Source organism: Sphaerodactylus townsendi, linkage group LG03 (genome assembly GCF_021028975.2).
Source record: "Sphaerodactylus townsendi isolate TG3544 linkage group LG03, MPM_Stown_v2.3, whole genome shotgun sequence".
Lineage (NCBI taxonomy): Eukaryota > Metazoa > Chordata > Lepidosauria > Squamata > Sphaerodactylidae > Sphaerodactylus > Sphaerodactylus townsendi.
In genome coordinates this window covers 2,071,666-2,093,281 of record NC_059427.1, presented here as the reverse complement: position 1 = coordinate 2,093,281, position 21,616 = coordinate 2,071,666, and the positions used below count along the sequence as shown (strand labels likewise).

The 21,616-nt window shown below is 49.4% G+C and overlaps 4 protein-coding genes across 9 annotated transcripts in view; all 4 read left to right on the top strand.

Annotated features, from left to right (window-relative positions):
- LOC125428581 (zinc finger protein ZFP2-like) overlaps window positions 1–12,072 on the top strand; it is a 67,548-nt gene extending 55,476 nt beyond the window's left edge. For 3 of the 6 annotated variants that reach the window (XM_048488939.1, XM_048488940.1, XM_048488938.1), the window contains exon 5: window positions 10,623–12,072. In XM_048488939.1, the coding sequence (XP_048344896.1) occupies window positions 10,623–11,901 (1,279 nt within the window). In that variant the 3' untranslated portion in view covers window positions 11,902–12,072. Of the gene's footprint in view, window positions 1–4,446; window positions 4,501–5,151; window positions 5,267–6,478; window positions 6,550–6,771; window positions 6,899–9,712 lie in introns of those variants that run through there. The other 3 variants (XM_048488941.1, XM_048488937.1, XM_048488936.1) reach the window with 3 other exon arrangements.
- Window positions 1–21,616, top strand: part of LOC125428554 (zinc finger protein 420-like) — a 577,239-nt gene that overhangs the window by 330,776 nt on the left and 224,847 nt on the right. The window lies entirely within an intron of this gene.
- LOC125428839 (zinc finger and SCAN domain-containing protein 32-like) overlaps window positions 1–21,616 on the top strand; it is a 665,212-nt gene that overhangs the window by 475,778 nt on the left and 167,818 nt on the right. The window lies entirely within an intron of this gene.
- Window positions 1–21,616, top strand: part of LOC125428544 (zinc finger protein 709-like) — a 79,923-nt gene that overhangs the window by 37,236 nt on the left and 21,071 nt on the right. The window lies entirely within an intron of this gene.

Genomic DNA, 21,616 nt, shown 5'->3' with positions numbered 1-21,616 from the left:
CTACTTGGATTTCCAAAAGGCTTTTGACAAAGTTCCTCACCAGAGACTGTTGAGAAAACTCAGCAATGAAGGAATAAGAGGGGAAGTCCTCCTATGGATTAAAAACTGGTTGAGGAACAGGAAACAAAGGGTAGGTATAAATGGGAAGTTCTCACAATGGAGAGATGTAGGGAGTGGTGTCCCCCAAGGATCTGTATTGGGACCAGTGCTCTTTAACCTATTCATAAATGACCTGGAAGTAGGGGTGGGTAGCGTGGTGGCCAAGTTTGCAGATGATACCAAATTATGTAGGATGGTGAGAACCACAAAGGATTGCGAAGAGCTCCAAGCGGACCTTAATAAATTAGATGAGTGGGCTCAGAAATGGCAAATGCAGTTCAATGTAGCAAAATGTAAAGTGATGCACATGGGGCAAAAAATCCAAACTTCACATACATGCTACAGGGGTCAGTGCTATCAGTCACAGACCAGGAAAGGGATTTGGGCGTCTTAGTTGATAGTTCCATGGGAATGTCAACTCAATGCATGGCAGCTGTGAAAAGGCAAACTCTATGCTGGGGATAATTAGGAAAGGAGTTGATAATAAAACTGCAAGGATTGTCATGCCCTTTATATAAAGCTGCAGCGACCGCACTTGGAGTACTGTGTTCAGTTCTGGTCGCCACATCTCAAAAAGGATATTGAAGAGATAGAAAAAGTACAGAGAAGGGCAACGAGGATGATTGAGGGGCTGGAGCACCTTCCTTATGAGGAGAGGCTTCAGCGTTTGGGACTCTTTAGTTTGGAGAGAAGACGTCTGAGGGGGGATATGATTGAAGTCTATAAAATTATGCATGGGGTAGGAAATGTTGACAGAGAGAAATTTTTCTCTCTTTCTCACAATACTAGAACCAGAGGGCATTCATTGAAAATGCTGGGGGGAAGAATTAGGACTAATAAAAGGAAACACTTCTTCACCAACTTGTGATTGGTGTTTGGAATATGCTGCCACAGGAGGTGGTGATGGCCACTAACCTGGATGGCTTTAAAAAGGGCTTGGACAGATTTATGGAGGAGAAGTCGATCTATGGCTACCAATCTTGATTCGCCTTGATCTGAGATTGCAAATGCCTTAGCAGACCAGGTGCTCGGGAGCAGCAGCAGCAGCAGCAGAAGGCCATTGCTTTCACCTCCTGCATGTGAGCTCCCAAAGGCACCTGGTGGGCCACTGCGAGTAGCAGAGTGCTGGACTAGATGGACTCTGGTCTGATCCAGCAGGCTAGTTCTTATGTTCTTATGTTCTTAAGGGAGATGGATCTCATTATGTATAGTTGGGGGTGGGGGAGAACCCCCCCCCCCCCATTGCTGTCTAATGTCTGTGTTTAGTCTCTCCTCCACCAGCACAGCCTCTGTTGCCAGGGGGCCTGGAGCCTTCCCGCTCTCCGTGCTGGGGGCCCCTTCCTGCTTCTCTAAAGGGCACCCATTGAGCAATCAAGAGATCTATCTTTCAATACAAACTCTCAACGAAGAGGGCTCTTGCAAGGGGCAGGAGAAGCAGGCCTCTTCTTGGCTCCAGCCAACCTCCCTAGTTGCTCAGCTTCTGCCCTCCCCAATGGCTGAGAGGGCTCCTAAGAGTTTATTTCAATTGAGAGAGTGTGTGTGTGTGTGGAGGGGAAGGGAAGGGAGTAGGGGAGAGAATATCACCCCTGTGCCTTTAAGGCTGTGGGATGGGGACGACCAGCAGAGTTCAGCAGACCAACTGCTCTGCATGCTTGCAGGTAAACAGGGAAAGCAAATGCAGATCCTGTTTTGCAGAGGGAGGGGGGCAACGCTTCTGCTTAGCTGACGGTCCCTCCCACCAGCTGAGGTAAGTGAGTCCAAAATCCTAGAGGGGCTGAGAGGGAAGAAGGGGGGTGGGGAGACCACTTCCGTCTTGCTTGGAGCAGCTGTCCTTCCCGAGTGAGTCAAGGGAGATCCTTGGGGTGGGTGGAAGGGGAGGGGGGATCAGAGGGGCGCCCGATCCAAGAGAGCCGCCTCACTGCAAACCGGGGGGGGGGGGCTGCTCCAACTGGGGTTCCTCTTCCCACCCCTCCTCCCTGCTCCCGACTGGGGGGGGGGATGAGATCCAGCCCCCTCCCTTCATTGCAAAGGTCTTATGAGTGATCGACATTTCAGGGTGGGTGGGAGACTCTGGAGAAGGGGGAGGGGGCGCTTGTGAGACCAGAAAAGGCAGGAAGCAGAAGGGGGCTGGAGGGGGGGAGGGGAGTGTTGGGAGGAAGACCCCCCCCCTCCACCCGGCTTGTTCTCTCCGGAGCGAGGGGCTGGTTTGAGAGCGTCCATCTGTCGCTCCTGATTTGTGGCTGTGGACAGGAAACGCGATTTGAGGGCACATGATCTGGGGGGATCCAACAAAACACACGTGGGAGGGTCCCTGGTTGTGCACCGTCGTGGTGCCGCAAAGCAGTGAATGCCTGATTTTTGCAGTGCAGTTTGTGGCTGTAGACCTGCTGGCCTGACATTTGAGGGTGAATTTAAGGAGACCTGATGTCAGAATCATGAGGATCTATCAGGATCTGTGCTTTGGAACCATGTTTTTGCCCCAATGAAGCTGTGGGTGCCGGATTTTGGTGGTGCCGCCAATACACTAAGACGTGATTTACAATATGACAGTGGGGTTTTTTTGTTTTGTTGTAAAATCATTTGATTTGAAGAGGAGGTGAGATCCAAATTTTGTGCTGCCCCTTTTGCAACCCAGCTTCTAGTGAAGTCTGGCATTTTTGTGGCGCTGTGTGCTAATGAAGAGTGGTGGACTCTAATATGGAGAACCAGGTTTGAATCTCCACTCCTGCAAATGAAACCTTCTGGTTGGCCTTCAGCCTTTCAAAGCTCTCTCTCTGAATTTTTTCAGCCCCACCAATCTCACAAGGTGCCCATTGTAAGGGGCAGGTGGAGGAAGACAAGGTAATTGTGAGCCACCTTGAGACTCCTTATGGAAAAGAAAGGTGAAGTCCTCCTCCTCTCATCATCATCATCATCATCATCATCATCAGCTTTTTGGTCCAGTTCCCCATATCAGGGCATCCAAAACAGGTGTGGGTTGAGGGTGGCCACTTTCCAGGTATGCAGAAGAGTTTGGGAATTGGCAGGAAAGGGTCTCTTCCCCCACCACCCCAAACCACCCCATCAGTGGGGCCTTAACATCCTTTTTGCCCTCTGGGAGCCATAAAAGACAGAAATCAGTTGAACATTTTTAAAATAATCAGACTTATATACCGCCCTTCCCCCAAGAGAGAGAAGAGACAAAGGTGGAGGGAGCCTGGAGAGAGTGGGCACCCCCTGACCCTTAACCCCCCCCCCCCAATCCAGGGTATTATGAACTTTTCAGGGCTCTGCCCCTTGACCTCCAGATCTGATCTGCTGAAGGATTTTTTTAGGATCTGTTCCTGAAGAGACTGACCCCCACCCACCCCCCAACACACCCACTAAAAATGCTTTGTGGCAATGGAGGCAGAGCACCTGTTTTCTATTATGAAACTATACATTACTATTATTACTGTGTATTGTGATGATTGCTGTTAATAGTTTGTATGGATGTTATTGGAATCTTCCTAAACGTGAACTCCCTCAGCTCCTTATTTATTTTATCATATTTTTATCCCACTCTTTCCCAGAGGGCTCAGGGCAGGTTACAACAAGTATTCGTCTTTGAATTAAATAGAAGTTAGTTACACGTGCCTGGAAGGTAACCTAGGAGTTGCAGAGGGAGATATGGTGAGTCACCACTCTTCATCCTCCTCCTACCCAGAAAAGAGCTCCGGAGTCATCAGAGAACAGTTTATAGCATGTTTAAAGAGGCAGAGACATTTTTAATTTCCCCAAAGATCCAAATAGGCATATCTTTAAAAGCTCAGTATGTAATATAACAACATGTTATTACGAGCTGCAAGAGGCGTTGTTGTTCTCATCTTCCATGTATCTCAATTCTATTTTGTTTTTCTTGCCTCCTGTTATTCCCTGTCTTCCCCCTTCCCCCCACCCCTTCACAGCCAAGCGAGTAAAGACATCTTTTCACAGTTAAAGGCGACCAAAAAGAAGGCGAAGGAGATGGAAGAGCAGGACCCAGAAGGACCTGGCAAGACAGCTAGGAAAGGCCCCCATCGCACCCAAGCTGCGACTGCTGTTGCATTCTGGGACAGAGCTAAGCCAGAGATCTGGGATCAGGAATCCCTGAGCTCAGAAACACTTTGCGGATCCTTCCGGCAGTTCTGCTACCGTGAAGCCAGTGGGCCCCGAGAAGTTTGCAGCCAGCTCTACGGACTTTGCAACAACTGGTTGAAGCCGGAGAGGCACTCCAAGAAGCAGATCCTGGACTTGGTGGTCCTGGAGCAGTTCCTGGCCATCCTACCCAAAGAAATGCAGCGCTGGGTCAGAGGATGTGGTCCGGAGACCAGTTCCCAGGCGGTGGCCCTGGCCGAGGGTTTCCTCCTGAGTCAGGCCGAGGAGAAGAGGCAGGCAGAGCAGGTGAGGGCTTTTCTTTCAATGAAGGCAATAATATCTGATCTTCTCCTAAAGCAGCAGTTCTCAACCTTCCTAAAGTTCTCAACCCTTTAATATAGTTCCTTATGTTGTGGTGACCCCCATGGCCTCTCTAAACTGTTCATGAGTTCATCTGGGGAAGCATCCCTCCATGAGCCTGCTCTAAAGGCTCTGTTTTCCTGGCCGTTTGAATAGGAGGAAAGACTGGGGAAGGTAGCCCTGCCCACCCGGCTGGGGGTTGCTCTGCCCTCCGGATCCAGGGTTGCTCTACCCTCTGGGGATTGTGTTCCTCCGGGGGCCCCCGAGAGGTTTGCAGCCAGCTCCATGGACTTTGCAACCACTGGCTGAAAAGGTGAGGGCTTCTCTTTCAATGCAGGCGGTAATATCTGACCTTCTCCTGAAGAATCCCTGTGCGATATTTGGCCAAGTGTTGATCATCCAGATGGAAGACTTAAGAAGCTGCTTTAGTAGCCACTTCTTTTAGGGAAATTCTTATTCCCTCCAGATAATTTTCCAGTGTTGAAAGGAAACCCTGTCAGGTGTGCTGATAGAAGGGTGCAGAGTCTGGGATTCTGGCAGGATCCATTCCTTGGTGTCTTCCATTCCATCTCTTATCTCTTGCTGCTGCTGTTTCAGATGCGGGATCCATCGGTGAAGTTGAACCCACAGTTTTCCGAGATGGGAGGAGCTCTGTTGGAGGAAAGGGAGGAGCCTCAGACCCAGCAGCGTGTCCCAGACGCCCGGTCACATGGTCAGTACGGGTTCCTTGTGCCTGCTTCAGATGGGGCACCGGAGAATTTGATGGGTTGTGGTTGAGGAGAGCAGGATTTGGGGAGGGGGGAGGCCTCAGTTGACCCTCAGTGACCCTATGGAAGCCAATGCAATACACACAGTTGGAGCTTCAGAATAGGGTCTGGGAGACCCAGGTTCCAATCCCCACCTTCTCATGGAAACACATTGAGTGATTTTGAATCATTCGTATGCTACCTCACAAGACGGTTGTGAAGATAAAAAGGAGAGGAGAATAATGTCAGCTGCTTTTCGCCCCCAATGTGGAGAAAGGTGGGATAATTTGAAGTAAAAAAATTGAAAAATATAGCTGAAGGTTGGAGGGAGATGAAAGACAGGGTGATGATTGGCTAAGAAACAGAGAATGTGGCAGGACAGTGGAGGAAGATATGGGGGCTTCAAGGGAAGGGAAGGAGACAATAGTGGGGGGGAGAGAAACAAGATGCCTCTGGCAAGTATTTGAGGGTTTTCCCACTTGTGCTCAGTAATTGTGATGTCAGGAAGAGAGGAAATTCATAGAGGGAATTCCACACATTGATTACAATACTCATATCCCCACTTTTTTTCCATAAGAGGCACTCTGGGTCTTAAAGGGAGACAAGTCTTTGACAACCTGTTCCATTTTTTGTCAGAGCCTGCACATTCCGGGGAGCATCCTCTGAAATCCCACAGTGGGGAAAATTTGTTTTCTACTTGTCCTTGTTGGAGTATCTGATCAGCCACAACAGGAAGTAGGACGCTGGTGTAGGGAAGCCAGGCATCCTCAGCGCCTTTGGGGAGGGGCTTGGAGACAGATGTGACTGCAAGTATTTGAGGGTTTTCCGACTTGTGGTCACTAATTGTGATGTCAGGAAGAGAGGAAATTCATAGAGGGAATTCCACACATTGATTACAATACTCATATTCCCCCTTTTTTCCATAAGAGGCACTCTGGGTCTTAAAGGGAGACAAAACTTTGACAACCTGTTTCATTTTTTGTCTGAGCGTGCACATTCTGGGGAGCATCCTCTGAAATCCCATAGTGGGAACATTTGTTTTCTACTTGTCCTTGTTGGGGTATCTGATCAGCCACAACAGGAAGTAGGATGCTGGGGTGGGGAAGCCAGGCATCCTCAGCGCCTTTGGGGAGGGGCTTGGGGACAGATGTGATCTTCCCTTTCTCTCTCTCTCACAGGCCATGAAGAGGGAGAATTGATCCGCTCTCTTGGCACAGGTGTGGAAACAGCTGCTGTCCCTCCAGTCCAGGTAAGGGAGATGAATGGTGGGCAGAATGGGTCCTCCTCCTTTCTCTGGGGAGCTGTCCTCTAGCAGCTGGTGCTGAAAGGCCCAGGCAAGGAGCTCTCAACACCACCCCTTCTACCCATGCCCAGCTCTCCCTCAGCCCCCTGCCAGAATGCCCCCTTCCAGTGCGCCATCTCAACTGGGCTTGATCTCTGATAAGGGACTGTGGAATTCTTTTTTCGTCAGTCTCAGGTTTCCTTGGAGGAGGTGGCCGTGTATTTCTCCGAGGCAGAGTGGGCCCTGCTGGACCTGGAGCAGAAAGCTCTCTACAGGGAAGTCATGCTGGAGGCCTCTGAGAGTGTGGCCTGTGTGGGTAAGGATTTTTTATAGGCGTCAGAGGCAGAAGTTGCTGCTATTGGGATGAAATCTGAAAGACCACAATTTATTGTTTTGAGGCCTGCCCCCTCCTTGCTCCCTTCTGCAGGCCTCGAATGAGTGGGGTGTCAGCGAAGGCAGTCTTCAGCATGGCCAGGCAAAGCCCCCCAAGCCACCCCCTGGTTTGCCCAGGGCAAGTGATGCCAGTGTTGGGGCTGGCTGAGAAACCCTCGGAGTTATGGGATGCTGCAAAGCTCCCTTCCAAGGATGAGCTCAGCTCAGGCTCTTAAGGGGCTAATGCACCTTTCAGGAGTCATCACTGCACGGAAAGTGAGTGTTTCTTAGGAACAGAAGCTTGAGGAGGCCAAAGACCCTTTTGTACAACTTTTCCCTTTGGGCCTTCCCTGCCCTTCTCACTGCTGGTATCTTTTCCGAAAACCATGGGAGTCTTTTTTGATCTATTAGGATCATTCAGTGAAGTCCTAGATTCTCTCTCTCCTCCTACCCCCCCACACCCCCATCCAAGAACAGGTTGAAAGCCAGATCTTCCTGGTTTTCAACACAGCTAAAAGGAAACTCTGTGTAGGTGTTGGACTAGATATCATGGTAATTTCATGCAGACAGCCATCATGGTATAGTGGTTAAGAATAGCCAACTCTGATATGTATAAGGGGTTTTTATTCTTCACTCCTTCACATGAAGCCTGCTGGGTGACCTTGGGCCAGTCACAGTTCTGTCTGAACTCTCTTAGCTCCACCTACATCACATGGTCCCTATTGTGGGGAGGTGAAAGTAATGTGTTTTGTAAGCTGCACTGAGACTCTAGGGCCCCTTCTGCACACACAGAATAATGCGTTTTCAAACCACTTTCACAACTGTTTGCAAGTGGATTTTGCCATTCCGCACAGCTTCAAAGAGCACTGAAAGCAGTTTGAAAGTGCATTATTCTGCATGTGCGGAAGGAGCCTAGGATTGTGAAAAGCAGGAAACAAGTTGGAAGCCACGCTGGCAAAAGGAGGATCAGCCTATTCCAGCCCCAGGATATGGTTTCCATTCAGTCCCGGTCCCTTCTATGCTCTAGACAGTTCCAAGTATACAACAATACAATGCAAAGGCTGTTCAACCCAAGGCAGATGAATGAATGATTGAACAACTGACCTCTTTAGCATCATGTCAGGGGTTTTATAGAATTTGCTCAACCAGTCCAGTTTAGAATGTGGCGTTCTAAAAAACAATTTACATTATCCAAACACAAACACAGTTTACAACTATAACGAGGGCCAAAAGGTCGCGTTGTTTACGACTTAGGAAGACCAAACGGTTGCCTCATAAAAAACCCTATAAATGATCTCTAGGTAGATTTAAAGGAATACCCGTATATACTCGAGTATAAGTCAACCCGAATATAAGGCAAGGCACCTAATTTTACCACAAAAAACTGGGAAAACTTATTGACTTGTGTAATAATCTAGGGTGGGAAATGCAGCAGCTACTGGTGAATTTCAAAAATAAAAATAGATACCAATAAAATTACATTAATTGAGGCATCAGCAGATTAAATGTTTTTGAATATTTATTTCAAAGAAAAACAGCAAACTAGCTCTGTAAGTGGAAAAGAGGGTCAACAAGGACAAAATAGCATCAACAATAACTTTAAAAGTACAAAAACTAAAGTTCTTTGTTTGCATGCACGCAGACAGACCTCTCTCTCATTACCCCACCCAAAGGCCTACTCTCCCTGCCCCATCCCATAACTGTCAGGGGGGAAAGAAAGCCAAGAATGGGGAAGGGCACACAGCAGAAAAGGAAGCACATGCAAAAAAAGGAGTGCAAAACTAGCTGAAAACGCAGGCAAAACAAGCTGAAAAGGGGGGGGACATCTTTTCCCTCCTTCCTGCTCTTTGTTAGCTCCCTCTTCCCTTCCTTTCTGGTTTTTTCTGCCAATACACAACAGGCATCTGCACACACTCACTCTCGGCCAAATTAGGGATCCTCTCTCAATGCCCGCCCCCTCTTTCTCTGTCCAGGAAAGCAAGAAAGACCCTATTTCCCTTCAAAGTACTTTGCATGTGCATGAACTTTTCAAAGCAGCTCAGCTGCAGCCACTTCTCCCTGCAAACTCCATCACAGCCATTATCATGATGGGAAAAGAAACCTCTCTCTCATTCCCCCCACACAAAGCCTTGTATCTTGCTCTCCCCGCACCATTCCAAAGGGGGAAGGAAAGCCAGGAACTGGGGAAGGGCGCACAGCAGAAAACTTAGCCTGTGCAAAAAGGAGATGATCCCAAACCCTCCTGCTGCTCTTTGTCAGCTCCCTCCTTCCCTTCCCTTTTCCTTTCTAGCTTTCTCCACTTACTTCTGCCAATACAGGACATGCATTTGCACACATTCCCTCGCTCTCTTGGCCAAGTTAGGGATCCTTTCTCAATCCCCGCCCCCACTCACTTGCTCGCTCCAGGAAGGCATTGCTGGCCAGGCTTGCAAAGCCTCTTAACTTTCACTCTGCCCCTAAGCCACACTGGAGGCTTGCCGGTGAAGGCATCTGCCAGCCTGCAGGAGAAAGGAAGAGCGGTGATATTAGCAGCCATTGGACCACCCAAAGAGGCTGCAGGTGCCCCGCAGATGAGCGGGAGAGACCGGAGAACACCCGCACTGCACCTGAGAACAGATAAATGGGACCCTCACTCGAATATAAGTCGAAGGGGGGGGGGGGCTTTTTCAGCAGAAAAATGTGCTGAAAAACCCGACATATTCAAGTATATACATCATATACACTTTCTTCACAAATGGGATCTCTCTCTTTATTCCAGCAGGAGATGAGCAGTGGAATAAGGGGGATGAGGAAGTGCGTCAACTATTGCCAGATAAAGCCAAGAACGAAGAGCTTGTCAGACATGCCAAAAATCAAGGTGGACTGAACAGACAGAAGGGAAGTCTTGTGGTTGAGAAGAAGGATAAGAATTTCCATGAACTAATTCACCCCGTAGGGCAAACATATAAGTGCTTGGATTGTGGACTAAACTCCTCAGATCAAACCCAATACGAGATCCATTTGCAAATGCGCAGCGGAAAGAAGACCCATAAATGCTTGGAGTGTGGAAAGAGTTTTCTTTGCAGAGAAGGGATCCTTAGTCATCAAAAAACACATGCTGGAAAGAAACCCTACAGCTTTTCATACTGTGGCAGTAGCTTCTCACAAAAATCAAACATTGTTCAATGCCAAAGGCTTCATTCAGGAGTGAAGCTGTTAATCTGCCAAGAGACAGGAATAACATTCTCTGGTAGAAGAAAAGGTAAGGTACATGATCCAATGAACCGTATATTAAAGGCACATAAATGCTTTCGGTGTGGAAAGTCCTTCAAATATAGATCAGATCTACTTGTTCACCAAAAAATACACACACGGAAGAAACCTTTTAAACGCACATTGTGTCGAAAGAGATTTAGACAAAGTTGCAGCCTTCAAGTGCATCAAGGAACCCACAAAGGGAAGAAACGTTTTGAATGTTCAGAATGTGGAAAGAGTTTCAGTTGCAGGGGCAACCTTCAAAGGCATGAAAGAACCCACACAGGGGAGAAACCTTTTGAATGCCCAGAATGTGGAAAGAGATTCAGTCAAAGTGGCCAACTTCACGTGCATCAAAGAACCCACACAGGGGAGAAACGTTTTGAATGTTCAGAATGTGGAAACAGTTTCAGTTGCAGGGACAACCTTCGAAGGCATCAAAGAACCCACACAGGGGAGAAACCTTTTGAATGCCCAGAATGTGGAAAGAGATTCAGTCGCAATAGCCACCTTCAAGTGCATGAAAGAACCCACACGAGGGAGAAACGTTTTGAATGTCCAGAATGCGGAAAGAGATTCAGTCGCAATGACCACCTTCAAGTGCATGAAAGAACCCACACGGGGGAGAAACCTTTTGAATGCCCAGAATGTGGAAAGAGATTCAGTCAAAGTGGCCAACTTCACATGCATCAAAGAATCCACACTGGGGAGAAACCTTTTGAATGCCCAAAATGTGGAAAGAGATTCAGTGGCAGTGGCCACCTTCAAAGCCATCAAAGAACCCACACAGGGGAGAAACCTCTTGAATGCCCAGAATGTGGAAAGAGAGTCTGTCACAGTGGCAACCTTCAAATCCATCAAAGAACCCACACGGGAGAGAAACCTTTTGAATGCTCAGAGTGTGGAAAGAGATTCAGTCGCAGTAGCAGTCTTCAAGTGCATCGAAGAATCCACACTGGGGAGAAACCTTTTGAATGCCCAGAATGTGGACAGAGATTCAGTCGCAGTAGCAGTCTTCAAGTGCATCAAAGGATCCACACTGGGGAGAAACCTTTTGAATGCCCAGAATGTGGAAAGAGATTCAGTTGCAGGGGCACCCTTCAAGGCCATCAAAGAACCCACACGGGGGAGAAACCTTTTGAATGCTCAGAGTGTGGAAAGAGATGCAGTCACAGAGGCGACCTTCAAGTGCATCGAAGAATCCACACTGGGGAGAAACCTTTTGAATGTCCAGAGTGTGGACAGAGATTCAGTCAGAGTAGCAGTCTTCGAACGCATCAACGAACCCACACAGGGGAGAAACCTTTTGAATGCTCAGAGTGTGGAAAGAGATGCAGTAACAGAGGCGACCTTCAAGTGCATCGAAGAATCCACACTGGGGAGAAACCTTTTGAATGCTCAGAGTGCAGAAAGAGATTTAGTCGGAGTGGCAGTCTTCAAAAGCATCAAAGAACCCACACGGGGGAGAAACCTTTTGAATGCCCAGAATGTGGAAAGAGATTCAGTTGCAGAGGCGACCTTCAAGTGCATGAAAGAACCCACACGGGGGAGAAACCTTTTGAATGTCCAGAATGTGGGAAGAGATTCAGTTGCAGTGGCCACCTTCAAAGCCATCAAAGAACCCATAAAAGGGGAGAAATGTGGAAAGGGTTTCAGTCACAGCAGCAGATTTCAAAGCAATCAAAGAAACTAAACAAGGAAGAAACCTTCTGAATGCCCAGAGTGTGCAAAGACAATCAGTCACAGTAGCCATCTTGAAATGCGTCAGAGAAACCATACATATGGTAAACCTTTTAAATGTTCAGACTGTAAAAAGAGATCCAGTCCCAGTTGTGCTGTTCAACAGAATTAAATAGCTCAATAAAGGAGAGATCTTTTAAATGCTTCAAGTGTGGGCTGAAGGTAATAATAGCAGGAGCTTACCAGACATCATACACAAAAAAGTGTCAGGTTCCCTACCCCCTAACTTTCTCATCCCTGACGAATGATAATGGGAGGTTGGCTTTAGGGATAGTTGCCTAGTGACCACAGACTCTGTAATGCTATATCAGTGGAATTAAGAAAGAGATTGGGCATTCTCCCCTCAAAGACATGCAGAATAATGCACTTTCAAACTGCTTTCAGTGCTCTTTGAAACTGTGCGGAATGGCAAAATCCACTTGCAAACAGTTGTGAAAGTGGTTTGAAAACACATTGTTTTGCGTGTGCAGAAGGGGCCTATGACTATTGTCAGTGGGGAAGATAATAATTTGAGTTTCTTACCCCTCTCCCATAAGAACATAAGAACTAGCCTGCTAGATCAGACCAGAGTCCATCTCGTCCAGCTCTCTGCTACTCACAGTGGCCCAGCAGGTGCCTTTGGGAGCTCACGTGCAGGATGTGAAAGCAATGGCCTGCTGCTGCTGCTGCTCCTGAGCACCTGGTCTGCTAAGGCATTTGCAATCTGAGATCAAGGAGGATCAAGATTGGTAGCCATAGATCGACTTCTCCTCCATAAATCTGTCCAAGCCCTTTTTAAAGCTATCCAAGTTAGTGGCCATCACCACCTCCTGTGGCAGCATATTCCAAACACCAATCACACGTTGCGTGAAGAAGTGTTTCCTTTTATGAGTCCTAATTCTTCCCCCCAGCATTTTCAATGAATGCCCCCTGGTTCTAGTATTGTGAGAAAGAGAGAAAAATTTACCTCTGTCAACATTTTCTACCCCATTCATTATTTTCTCGACTTCACTCTTATCCCCCTCAGACGTCTCCTCTCCAAACTACAGAGTCCCAAACGCTGCAGCCTCTCCTCATAAGGAAGGTGCTCCAATCCTTCAATCATCCTCAAGGTTGCGCCCTTCTCTGCACCTCTTTTTCTATCTCTTGATATCCCCTTTTCTTTGAGATGTGGCGACCAGAGCGGAATTGCCCACAGTACTTCAAGTCTTGAGGTCGCGACCACGCAGTTTTATATAAGGGCATGACAATCCTTGCAGTTTTATTATCAACTCCTTTCCTAATGATCCCCAGCATAGAGTTTGCCTTTTTCACAGCTGCCATGCATTGAGTTGACATTCCCATGGAATTATCAACTTCAAAAGACGCCCAAATCCCTTTCCTGGTCTGTGACTGATAGCACTGACCCCTGTAGCATGTATGTGAAGTTTGGATTCTTTGCCCCTATGTGCATCACTTTACATTTTGCTACATTGAACTGCATTTGCCATTTCTGAGCCCACTCACCTAATTTATCAAGGTCCGCTTGGAGCTCTTCGCAATCCTTTGCGGTTCTCACCACCCTACATAATTTGGTATCATCCGCAAACTTGGCCACCACGCTGCCCACATTGTGACATCTCTTGACCACATGACCTCTTATCTCAGCTGGGAAATGAGTGTTCAGAAGGGAACGGAGTGGATGTCTCAGGCTTGACTCTGAAGTGTCAGTGTACTCGTATTTCTCTGTACAGCCTCTTTCAGTGTTGAGAAAGCAGAGTTGCAAAAAGCCCCCCCCCCCCGCTTCTTGTTTGTGAAACCCCCACAACCACTCAACAGTCGGCACATGCATTGCATTGGAAGGCAGTAATGGTGTGAAGTGAAAAAACACACTAGAGAACAGCTGAAGTCTGAGACTAAAGTCGCAGCTGACTTAAGGTGACCCGGCAGGTTTTCCAGGCAAGAGACAGACAGAGGTTATTTTTCATTGCTTGCCTCTGCAGAGCCCTCCTGGATTCCCTTGGTGGATTCTCATCCAAGTACAAAACAGAATTGACCCTGCTTAGCTTCCAAGAGCTGATGATATTGAACTAGCCCAGGCCATGCAGAACAGGGCTGCGGTCCTTCTCTGAAGGAGTGACTTCTGCCTTCAGCATGTAGCAATCAGTTAAAAGGAGAGATTTACACAAAGAGATCACATTGTGACAATTGTCCTCAGTGGTTTCCTGATGAAGCCTTCTTTGGTCCAGGTACCTGGTCAAGGGTCACCAGACCCTGAACAGAGAAACAAACAAATACCCCTCTCTTGTTATAGGAATATCACAATATTTTCCTTTCTATGGGCAGTCCAAAAGGACTAGAAGAAGAAGAAGAGGAAGAAGAAGAAGAGGAGGAGTTGGAGTTTGGATTTATATCCCCCCTTTCTCTCCTGCAGGAGACTCAAAGGGACCTGACAATCTCCTTGCCCTTCCCCCCTCACAACAAACACCCTGTGAGGTAGGTGGGGCTGAGAGAGCTCCGAGAAGCTGTGACTAGCCCAAGGTCACCCAGCTGGCGTGTGTGGGAGTGTACAGGCTAATCTGAATTCCCCAGATAAGCCTCCACAGCTCAGGTGGCAGAGCTGGGAATCAAACCCGGTTCCTGCAGATTAGACACACGAGCTCTTAACCTCCTATGCCACTGCTGCTCCTATAGTTAGATGTTTGCTTTCAGGGTTCAAACCTTCATCAGATATTTTCATTTTCTATCCAGTGAGAAGCACAGGCAGCAGCCAAGGGAAAGCAATAGAGGGAGATTCTCCCTGGCCTAGACAGGGTGCAGAGAAACACCCAAGGACGTTCAATGTATTGTCGATGACAGAAAATCGCCCCCACCCCCCTCCTCCTTTCCCCTGCTGTGCTCTGCTCAGTTGATGAGGTGCTGGAACTCTCTGTGCAGCAGCCCTGGGCCCCAGGATGTAGGTAAGGGGGGGGGGGGTTCTCGGGTTCAACCCCCCCATTACATGTCCGTAGCTCTGCCCCCATTTGTTTGTTTGTATTTTAAGGGTTTTCTTTTGTTTTTGGCCTGCAGGGCATGCAGCTTTTAGGCTAGCAGCACCAAAATTTCAGGGATTTTTTTGGGGAGACTCTCCCGATGATACCCCCCATGTTTGGTGAGGTTTGATTCAGGGGGTGCCCCATCCCCCATAATTTCCAATGGGAGCTAATAGAAGATGGGGGGCTACACCTTTGAGGCTCCATCACTTTGGTCCCCCTGAATCAAACTTCACCAAACCTGGGTGGGATCATCGGGAGAGTCTTCTAAAGATATCAATTCCTGCTTCCTTAAGTGCACTGATCAAGAGATGCACCTCATTATGTTTAGTGGGGAGGGGGAGAAACCCCCCCCCCATTGCTGTCTAATGTCTGTGTTTAGTCTCTCCTCCACCAGCACAGCCTCTGTTGCCAGGGGGCCTGGAGCCTTCCCGCTCTCCGTGCTGGGGGCCCCTTCCTGCTTCTCTAAAGGGCACCCATTGAGAAATCAAGAGATCTATCTTTCAATACAAACTCTCAACGAAGAGGGCTCTTGCAAGGGGCAGGAGAAGCAGGCCTCTTCTTGGCTCAGCCAACCTCCCTTGCTCAGCTTCTGCCCTCCCCAATGGCTGAGAGGGCTCCTAAGAGTTTATTTCAAGAGGGAGTGTGTGTGTGTGGAGGGGAAGGGAAGGGAGTAGGGGAGAGAATATCACCCCTGTGCCTTTAAGGCTGTGGATGGGGACGACCAGCAGAGTTCAGCAGACCAACTGCTCTGCATGCTTGCCTTGCAGTGGTAAACAGGGGAAAGCAAATGCAGATCCTGTTTTTGCAGAGGGAGGGGGGCAACAGCAACTGCTTAGCTGGGATTCAGGTCCTCCCACCAGCTGAGGTAAGTGAGTCTGGGAGCACAGGGGCCTGGGAGAGGCAGAGGGTAGGGAGACCACTGCCTTCTTGCTTGGAGCAGCTGTCCTTTTAGTGAGTCAAGGGAGATCCAGGGTTGGTGGTGGGTGGGGAGATCTGGGGAGAGGTGGAAGGGAGGGACTCAGAGGGGCTTGCTTCCCATCTGGACAGTGCCTCACTGCAATGCGGGACTGCTGGCAATCTGGGGTCTCCTACTTCACCCATCTCCATGCCTTGGCAACTTTGGGGATAGGAAGAGAATCCAGCCCTGGGGTGTGCAAAGGATCTCATGAGTGATCGACATTTCAGGGTGGGTGGGAGACTCCTGGAGAAGGGGGAGGGCCGCTTGTGAGACCAGAAAAGGCAGAAGAGGCTTCAGAAGGGGGCTGGAGGGGAGGGAGACAGTGTTGGGAGGAGACCCCCCCTCCCACCCAGGGGGGCTCCCTTCTCTCTCCGGAGTGAGGGGCTGGTTTGAGAGCGTCCATCTGTCGCTCCTGATTTGTGGCTGTGGACAGGAAACGCGATTTGAGGGCACATGATCTGGGGGGATCCAACAAAACACACGTGGGAGCATCCCTGGTTGTGCACCGTCATGGTGCCGCAAAGCAGTGAATGCCTGATTTTTGCAGTGCAGTTTGTGGCTGTAGACCTGCTGACCTGACATTTGAGGGTGAATTGAAAGCAGAGGTCTTCAAACTGTGCCCCCCCCCAGATGTTCATGAACTACAATTCCCATCAGCCCTGCCACTTGGCCTTGCTGGCAGGGGCTGATGGGGTTTGTAGTCCATGAACATCTGGAGGGCCATAGTTTGAAGACCCCTGATTTAAAGTAAGCACATATCAGAATCATAAGGATTTATCAGGATGTATGCTTGTGAGTTATGTTTTTTGCCCCATGAAGCAGCAGGGGCCGGATTTGGGTGGTGCTGTCAATACACTAAGACATGATTTACAATATGGCAGTGGTTTTCTTTTTTCTTTTGATGTAAAACCACTTCATTTGAAGAGGACATGAGATCCAAAATTTGTGCTGCCCCCTTTGCAACCCAGCTTCTAGTGAAGTCTGGCATTTTTGTGGCGCTGTGTACTATAATTAAGAGTGCTGGACTCTGATCTGGAGAACCAGGTTTGAATCTCCACTCCTGCAAATGAAGCCTGCTGGGTGGTCTTCGGCCTTTCACGGCTCTCTCTCTCCGAATGTTATCAGCCCCACCAATCTCACAAAGTGCCCATTAAGGGGAAGGCAGTTGTAAGCCACCTTGAGACTCCTATGGAAGAGAAAAGTGAAGTCCTCCTTCTCTTCATCATCATCATCATCATCATCAGCTTTTTGGTCCAGTTGCTCTCTGCAGGGCATCCAAAAAAGGTGTGGGTTGAGGATGGTGGCTTTCCAGGTATGCAGAAGATTTTGGGAACTGGCAGGAAAGGGTCTCTTGCCCCACCCGATTCAAACCACTACATCAGGAGTGGGGCCCTATTTTAGCATGCCCTATGCTTGCCCTCTACGGGGAACCTACAGAAGAGCGAATCAGTTGAACATTACACTGAAGAGAGAGAGACAATGGAGCAATGGAGGGAGCTTGGAGGAGAGTGGAGGCACCCCTGACCCATATTCCCCCAATCCAGGGGTATTATATGAACTTTTCAGGATCTGCCCCTTGGCCTCGGGGAAGTCTGATCTGCTGGAAGGATTTTTTTTAGGGATCTGTTCCTGAAGAGACTGACCCCCACCCACCCACCCCAACACACCCACTAAAAATGCTTTGTGGCAATGGAGGCAGAGCACCTGTTTTCTATTATGAAACTATACATTAATATTATTACTGTGTATTTGTAAAGGATTCAATGGTGTTGATGGTGAAGTAACCTTGAGTGCATTCCACAGCCCGGGCGATGGGCCAGATGCATCGGCGGAGACTTTATCTTTGCGCGGGAGATGAAGCCTCTGTTCCCATGGGAAGCAGGAAGGGGGGATGGGGTGACTGGTATTATATCCTGTGCTTCTGGCGGGAAGTGTCATTCCCTGCCACTGCGTGTACCAAGGCTTTCTAAGATGTCTTAATAAATGGACTTTTACTCCCAAAGCCTTTTATTTCATCGTCTATGGAATTCCTTACATTGTGGCAGGAATCTCAAATCATCTATATGGTCTTGTGCGGTGGACCTCTTGTCTTGGCGATGGAGAGGTTGAGATGTTACTGGCGGAAGGCTGCGCGGTAGCCCTCAAAGAGGGCTCGACCTTTCCCTTCTGAATCTGGAGAAACCGGCAGGAGAAGCGGGCCCTCGCTGGTGGCTCTTTTCCCCGTCCTACGTATCAGCCGGAGGAGTCTTCGCTTTACGTTGGAGCGAGGGGCGTGGCGGCGGCGGTTAAGGGACTTCCATGAGTCGTTTAGCGCTGTCCATGGATCCCGGCGCCTGTGGATCGGATCTCTACCGTTTTAGGTGTGGATTACAAACCTCAGATGCAACCTGTCATGGAGAGGCGGGCTTGACCACCTTTCATCACGGCAACCCAGGGAATCCATTGAGCGATTCCTGGACTGGAAGTATTTGGTGATACTCCCAAAAAGGGAACCACCGTGCTTTAACACTGGGGAGGCCCGATCCAAAGGACTTACGGGATTCAACCTGGAATTGGGAGGGGGGTATCCGTGCAACTGTCGGACCCCCATCCCGGTCCCCAGCCGGCCGCTGACCATCTGTGATTGCCTCGAGGGCTCCACCGGTAGCTCTGGCGGGCGGCTTCGGTGTCTCCGATGGCTCAGCTTCCACGATGGCGAAGAGTCTGAAGAAAGCCTGCATTCCCAGTCCCGGACCGGTTTCCTCTCCCATCGAGAGAAGACTGGGATGAGGTAGAGGCGACTTCGAGATGATGCCATGCGGCATGTGGAACCGTGAGCGCGCCAGCTATGGAGAGGAGGCAGGGCACAGTTACAGCAAATGGCGAAAACCTGCAGAGGGACGGGAACAATAGCGCAAAGAAGTCCAACTTCGAGTTGGACCGTGCCAAAGGCAGCTCCAGCGACAATATGCCCAGAATCTGTCAGTCCATGATAAAGTCCTGGAACAGTCCAGACTGGATTTACAGCGGCAGCAGCGAAAGCGTTCAGGCTCTCGCCGCGCAAAGTGAACTCACTGAAGCCCTTAAGCGGGACGAACTGGTTAAGTTAAGAGCGGAAAAAGCTGCTGCATGCGCGCAAGATGCATTGACTTCGCGGAGGAGGGAGCTAGCTGCGTTGGAGAGGAACTAAGGAGGCAGCAGACCAGGGGCCCCAAGTTGGAGCCTATGCTGTTACTGATCATGCGGTGCCAGGGGCCGCGTGCCTGGGTCCTGCCACCCCAAGCCAGCGCACCGTAGCGCCCGATTCCGGCCCCCCGTGCAACAGCTGCCTGCCCAACCTGCTCAACCAGCGCCAACCACCTCCCCAGCGAAGCGCAAGAGCCGTCGAGCAGCAGGGCTACTATAAGCCCCGATACCAGCCGTTTTGATGGGACCCGCTTCCAAACTTCCTACTTCATACTCTTGCAACTCAATGCCCACTTTGGAAGACCTGCGATGATCTATACCGGTCTGAGCGAAAAAATCACGGGACATCGGCGGCTCAGTCCTGGATGGGGCAGCAACCCGACTGGTTACGTGGACTTTGTTTTGGATTTGCAGGATGAGGGGACTCTCATTACAGTGCCGCATTCCCTCCCAAGCTTTAAGAAGCTGGCTTTCAAGATCCAGGCGCTGAGAATCGAAGCTATCCGCTTTCCATCAAAACCATCCAGCCAAGCGCAACCGCGCCGTTTGCAGAAGAATTTGTCCGCGTGAATTTGGTCTTGTGCGCTGACTGGAGCTTCCTCCCTGAGTAGTACAGGCCTGAGCGTAATCACGAATGCAATACTTCTCGGATGCTGTGGACAGCAAACTTCACGGTAACGGTGTTATTGTTTTAATTCGGAGTTCCCTCGAGTACCATTGCAGATTGGATCCAGTTAGGGGTCTCAAGTGGCGTCGTTTGGAATCGGCTTCGTCAAGGAGGCCGTATGCGCCCTCGAAACCACTACTGTGTCCACTCAAATCAAGCTCCCAGCAGCTCCCTACGAAACGACACCCTCTGAGTATGCCCGTCGCCCGACTTGGGTTATTAATCTTTACATGCGGAGGGCCAGGTCATCCTAGCCGTAACTGTCCCAAAGAAGCCAAAACCATCAGCTCCAGCTCAGCGCTGCAAATCCTAAAGCCCAAAACCACCCTGCGCAGAGTCAGCCAGGCTAGCCTTCCCGCTGGCTTCGTCTAAGCTGATTTGACGAAGGCGACCCAGAGGAGGGAAGCAGCTGTTTGTCTTTCTTCAGCCCCATGGACATGGGTGACTCCTGGCGGTGAGTGAAGGCAGAAAAACTCCCGTACTGTTCAAGCATTTCTGGCCAACCCAGCTAAACACTCGCATTCTTTTCGGCCCTTCGTAGTTCGGCTGCTCCCACTGCTTAATGCGGCCCCAGGTGGCAGAGGGCTCGGTCCTGGGCCGAATTCCCTGGCTAAGCCCATACCATTCACCCAAATGGGCGGCAGCCCCTCGGAAGCAGGGGACGGCCCAGTACAAAACACAGCCCGGTTCTCCTCCGTTCGCGCCGACCATTGGGAGAAAATTAGTTTCATTTTGGCACCAGTGGCCAAACCTCCATAGTTTTGGGCATGCCTTGGTTATTTGTTACATGAACCAAGGAATTCATTTTGGAAGGAAAGGATCCTGGGAATTCACTGACCCTCCCTGTGGTGAACGAACTGGAAAACCCAGCGTCTCCTGACACACACCCTCTCTGGCTTCCTCAGTGAGGTGCTCCACGATTCTATTGGCATCCCACCTGCATATCAGGATCTAGCCAGAGTTTTCAGGAGCAGGAATCGCGATCAGTTGCCACCCACAGAGACACTGACTGTAAAATTGTCATACAACCAGGGGCACAACTACCCAAGGGTAGAATCTACGCATGAGTCCCAATGAGGAGGAAGAACCCGTGCCTTCTTAGATAAGAACCTTGCTTTCGTAACCATCGGCGGAGCTACCAAGCACACACCGCGCTGCTCCGTTTTGTTTGTCAAAAGAAAGATGGGTCTTCACGGCTTTGCACAGATTATCGAGGTCTCAATCGCGGTCTCCTGTCCAATAAATATCCTTTGCCTTTGATCAAGGACCTTTTAGATGCACTCGGCAAAGGGCGCATTTTTACTAAATTGGACTTGAGAAAAGCTTACTACAGAGTCAGAATTGCTGAAGGATATGAACACCTGACTGCGTTTAACACAAAGTTTGGACAGTTTGAATATTTAATAATGCCATTCGGGTTAAGTGGGGCCCCGGGAGCTTTCATGGCCCTTATCAACGAAGTTCTCCATGATTTACTGTACAAAGGGAGTGGTTGTATACTTAGATGGCGTTTTAATTTACTTCGCAAACTATAGAGAGCATGAAATATTGGTTCGAGAGGTATTGGCAGCTTGTGACAACTCTCTCTTTGCCAAACTCTCCAAATGCTGCTTTCATCAGACCTCCATTGACTATTTGGGTTACGGATCACCAGCCGAGGGCTTAACTGTGGATCCTGCTAAAATTGATGCAGTCCTCCAATGGCCACCCCACCAACCCATAAAGAACTCCAGTCGTTTCTTGGTTTTGCTAATTTCTCTCGTGATTTTATACTGAATTTTGCTGAACTGACTCTCCCTCTCACAGACCTCTGCAGCACTAAGGGTAAGATCCACTGTCCGTAAGCCGGGGCCCCTTGTCTGGTCTGAGAAATGTCAAACATCCTTTCAACCATTACAATCTCCG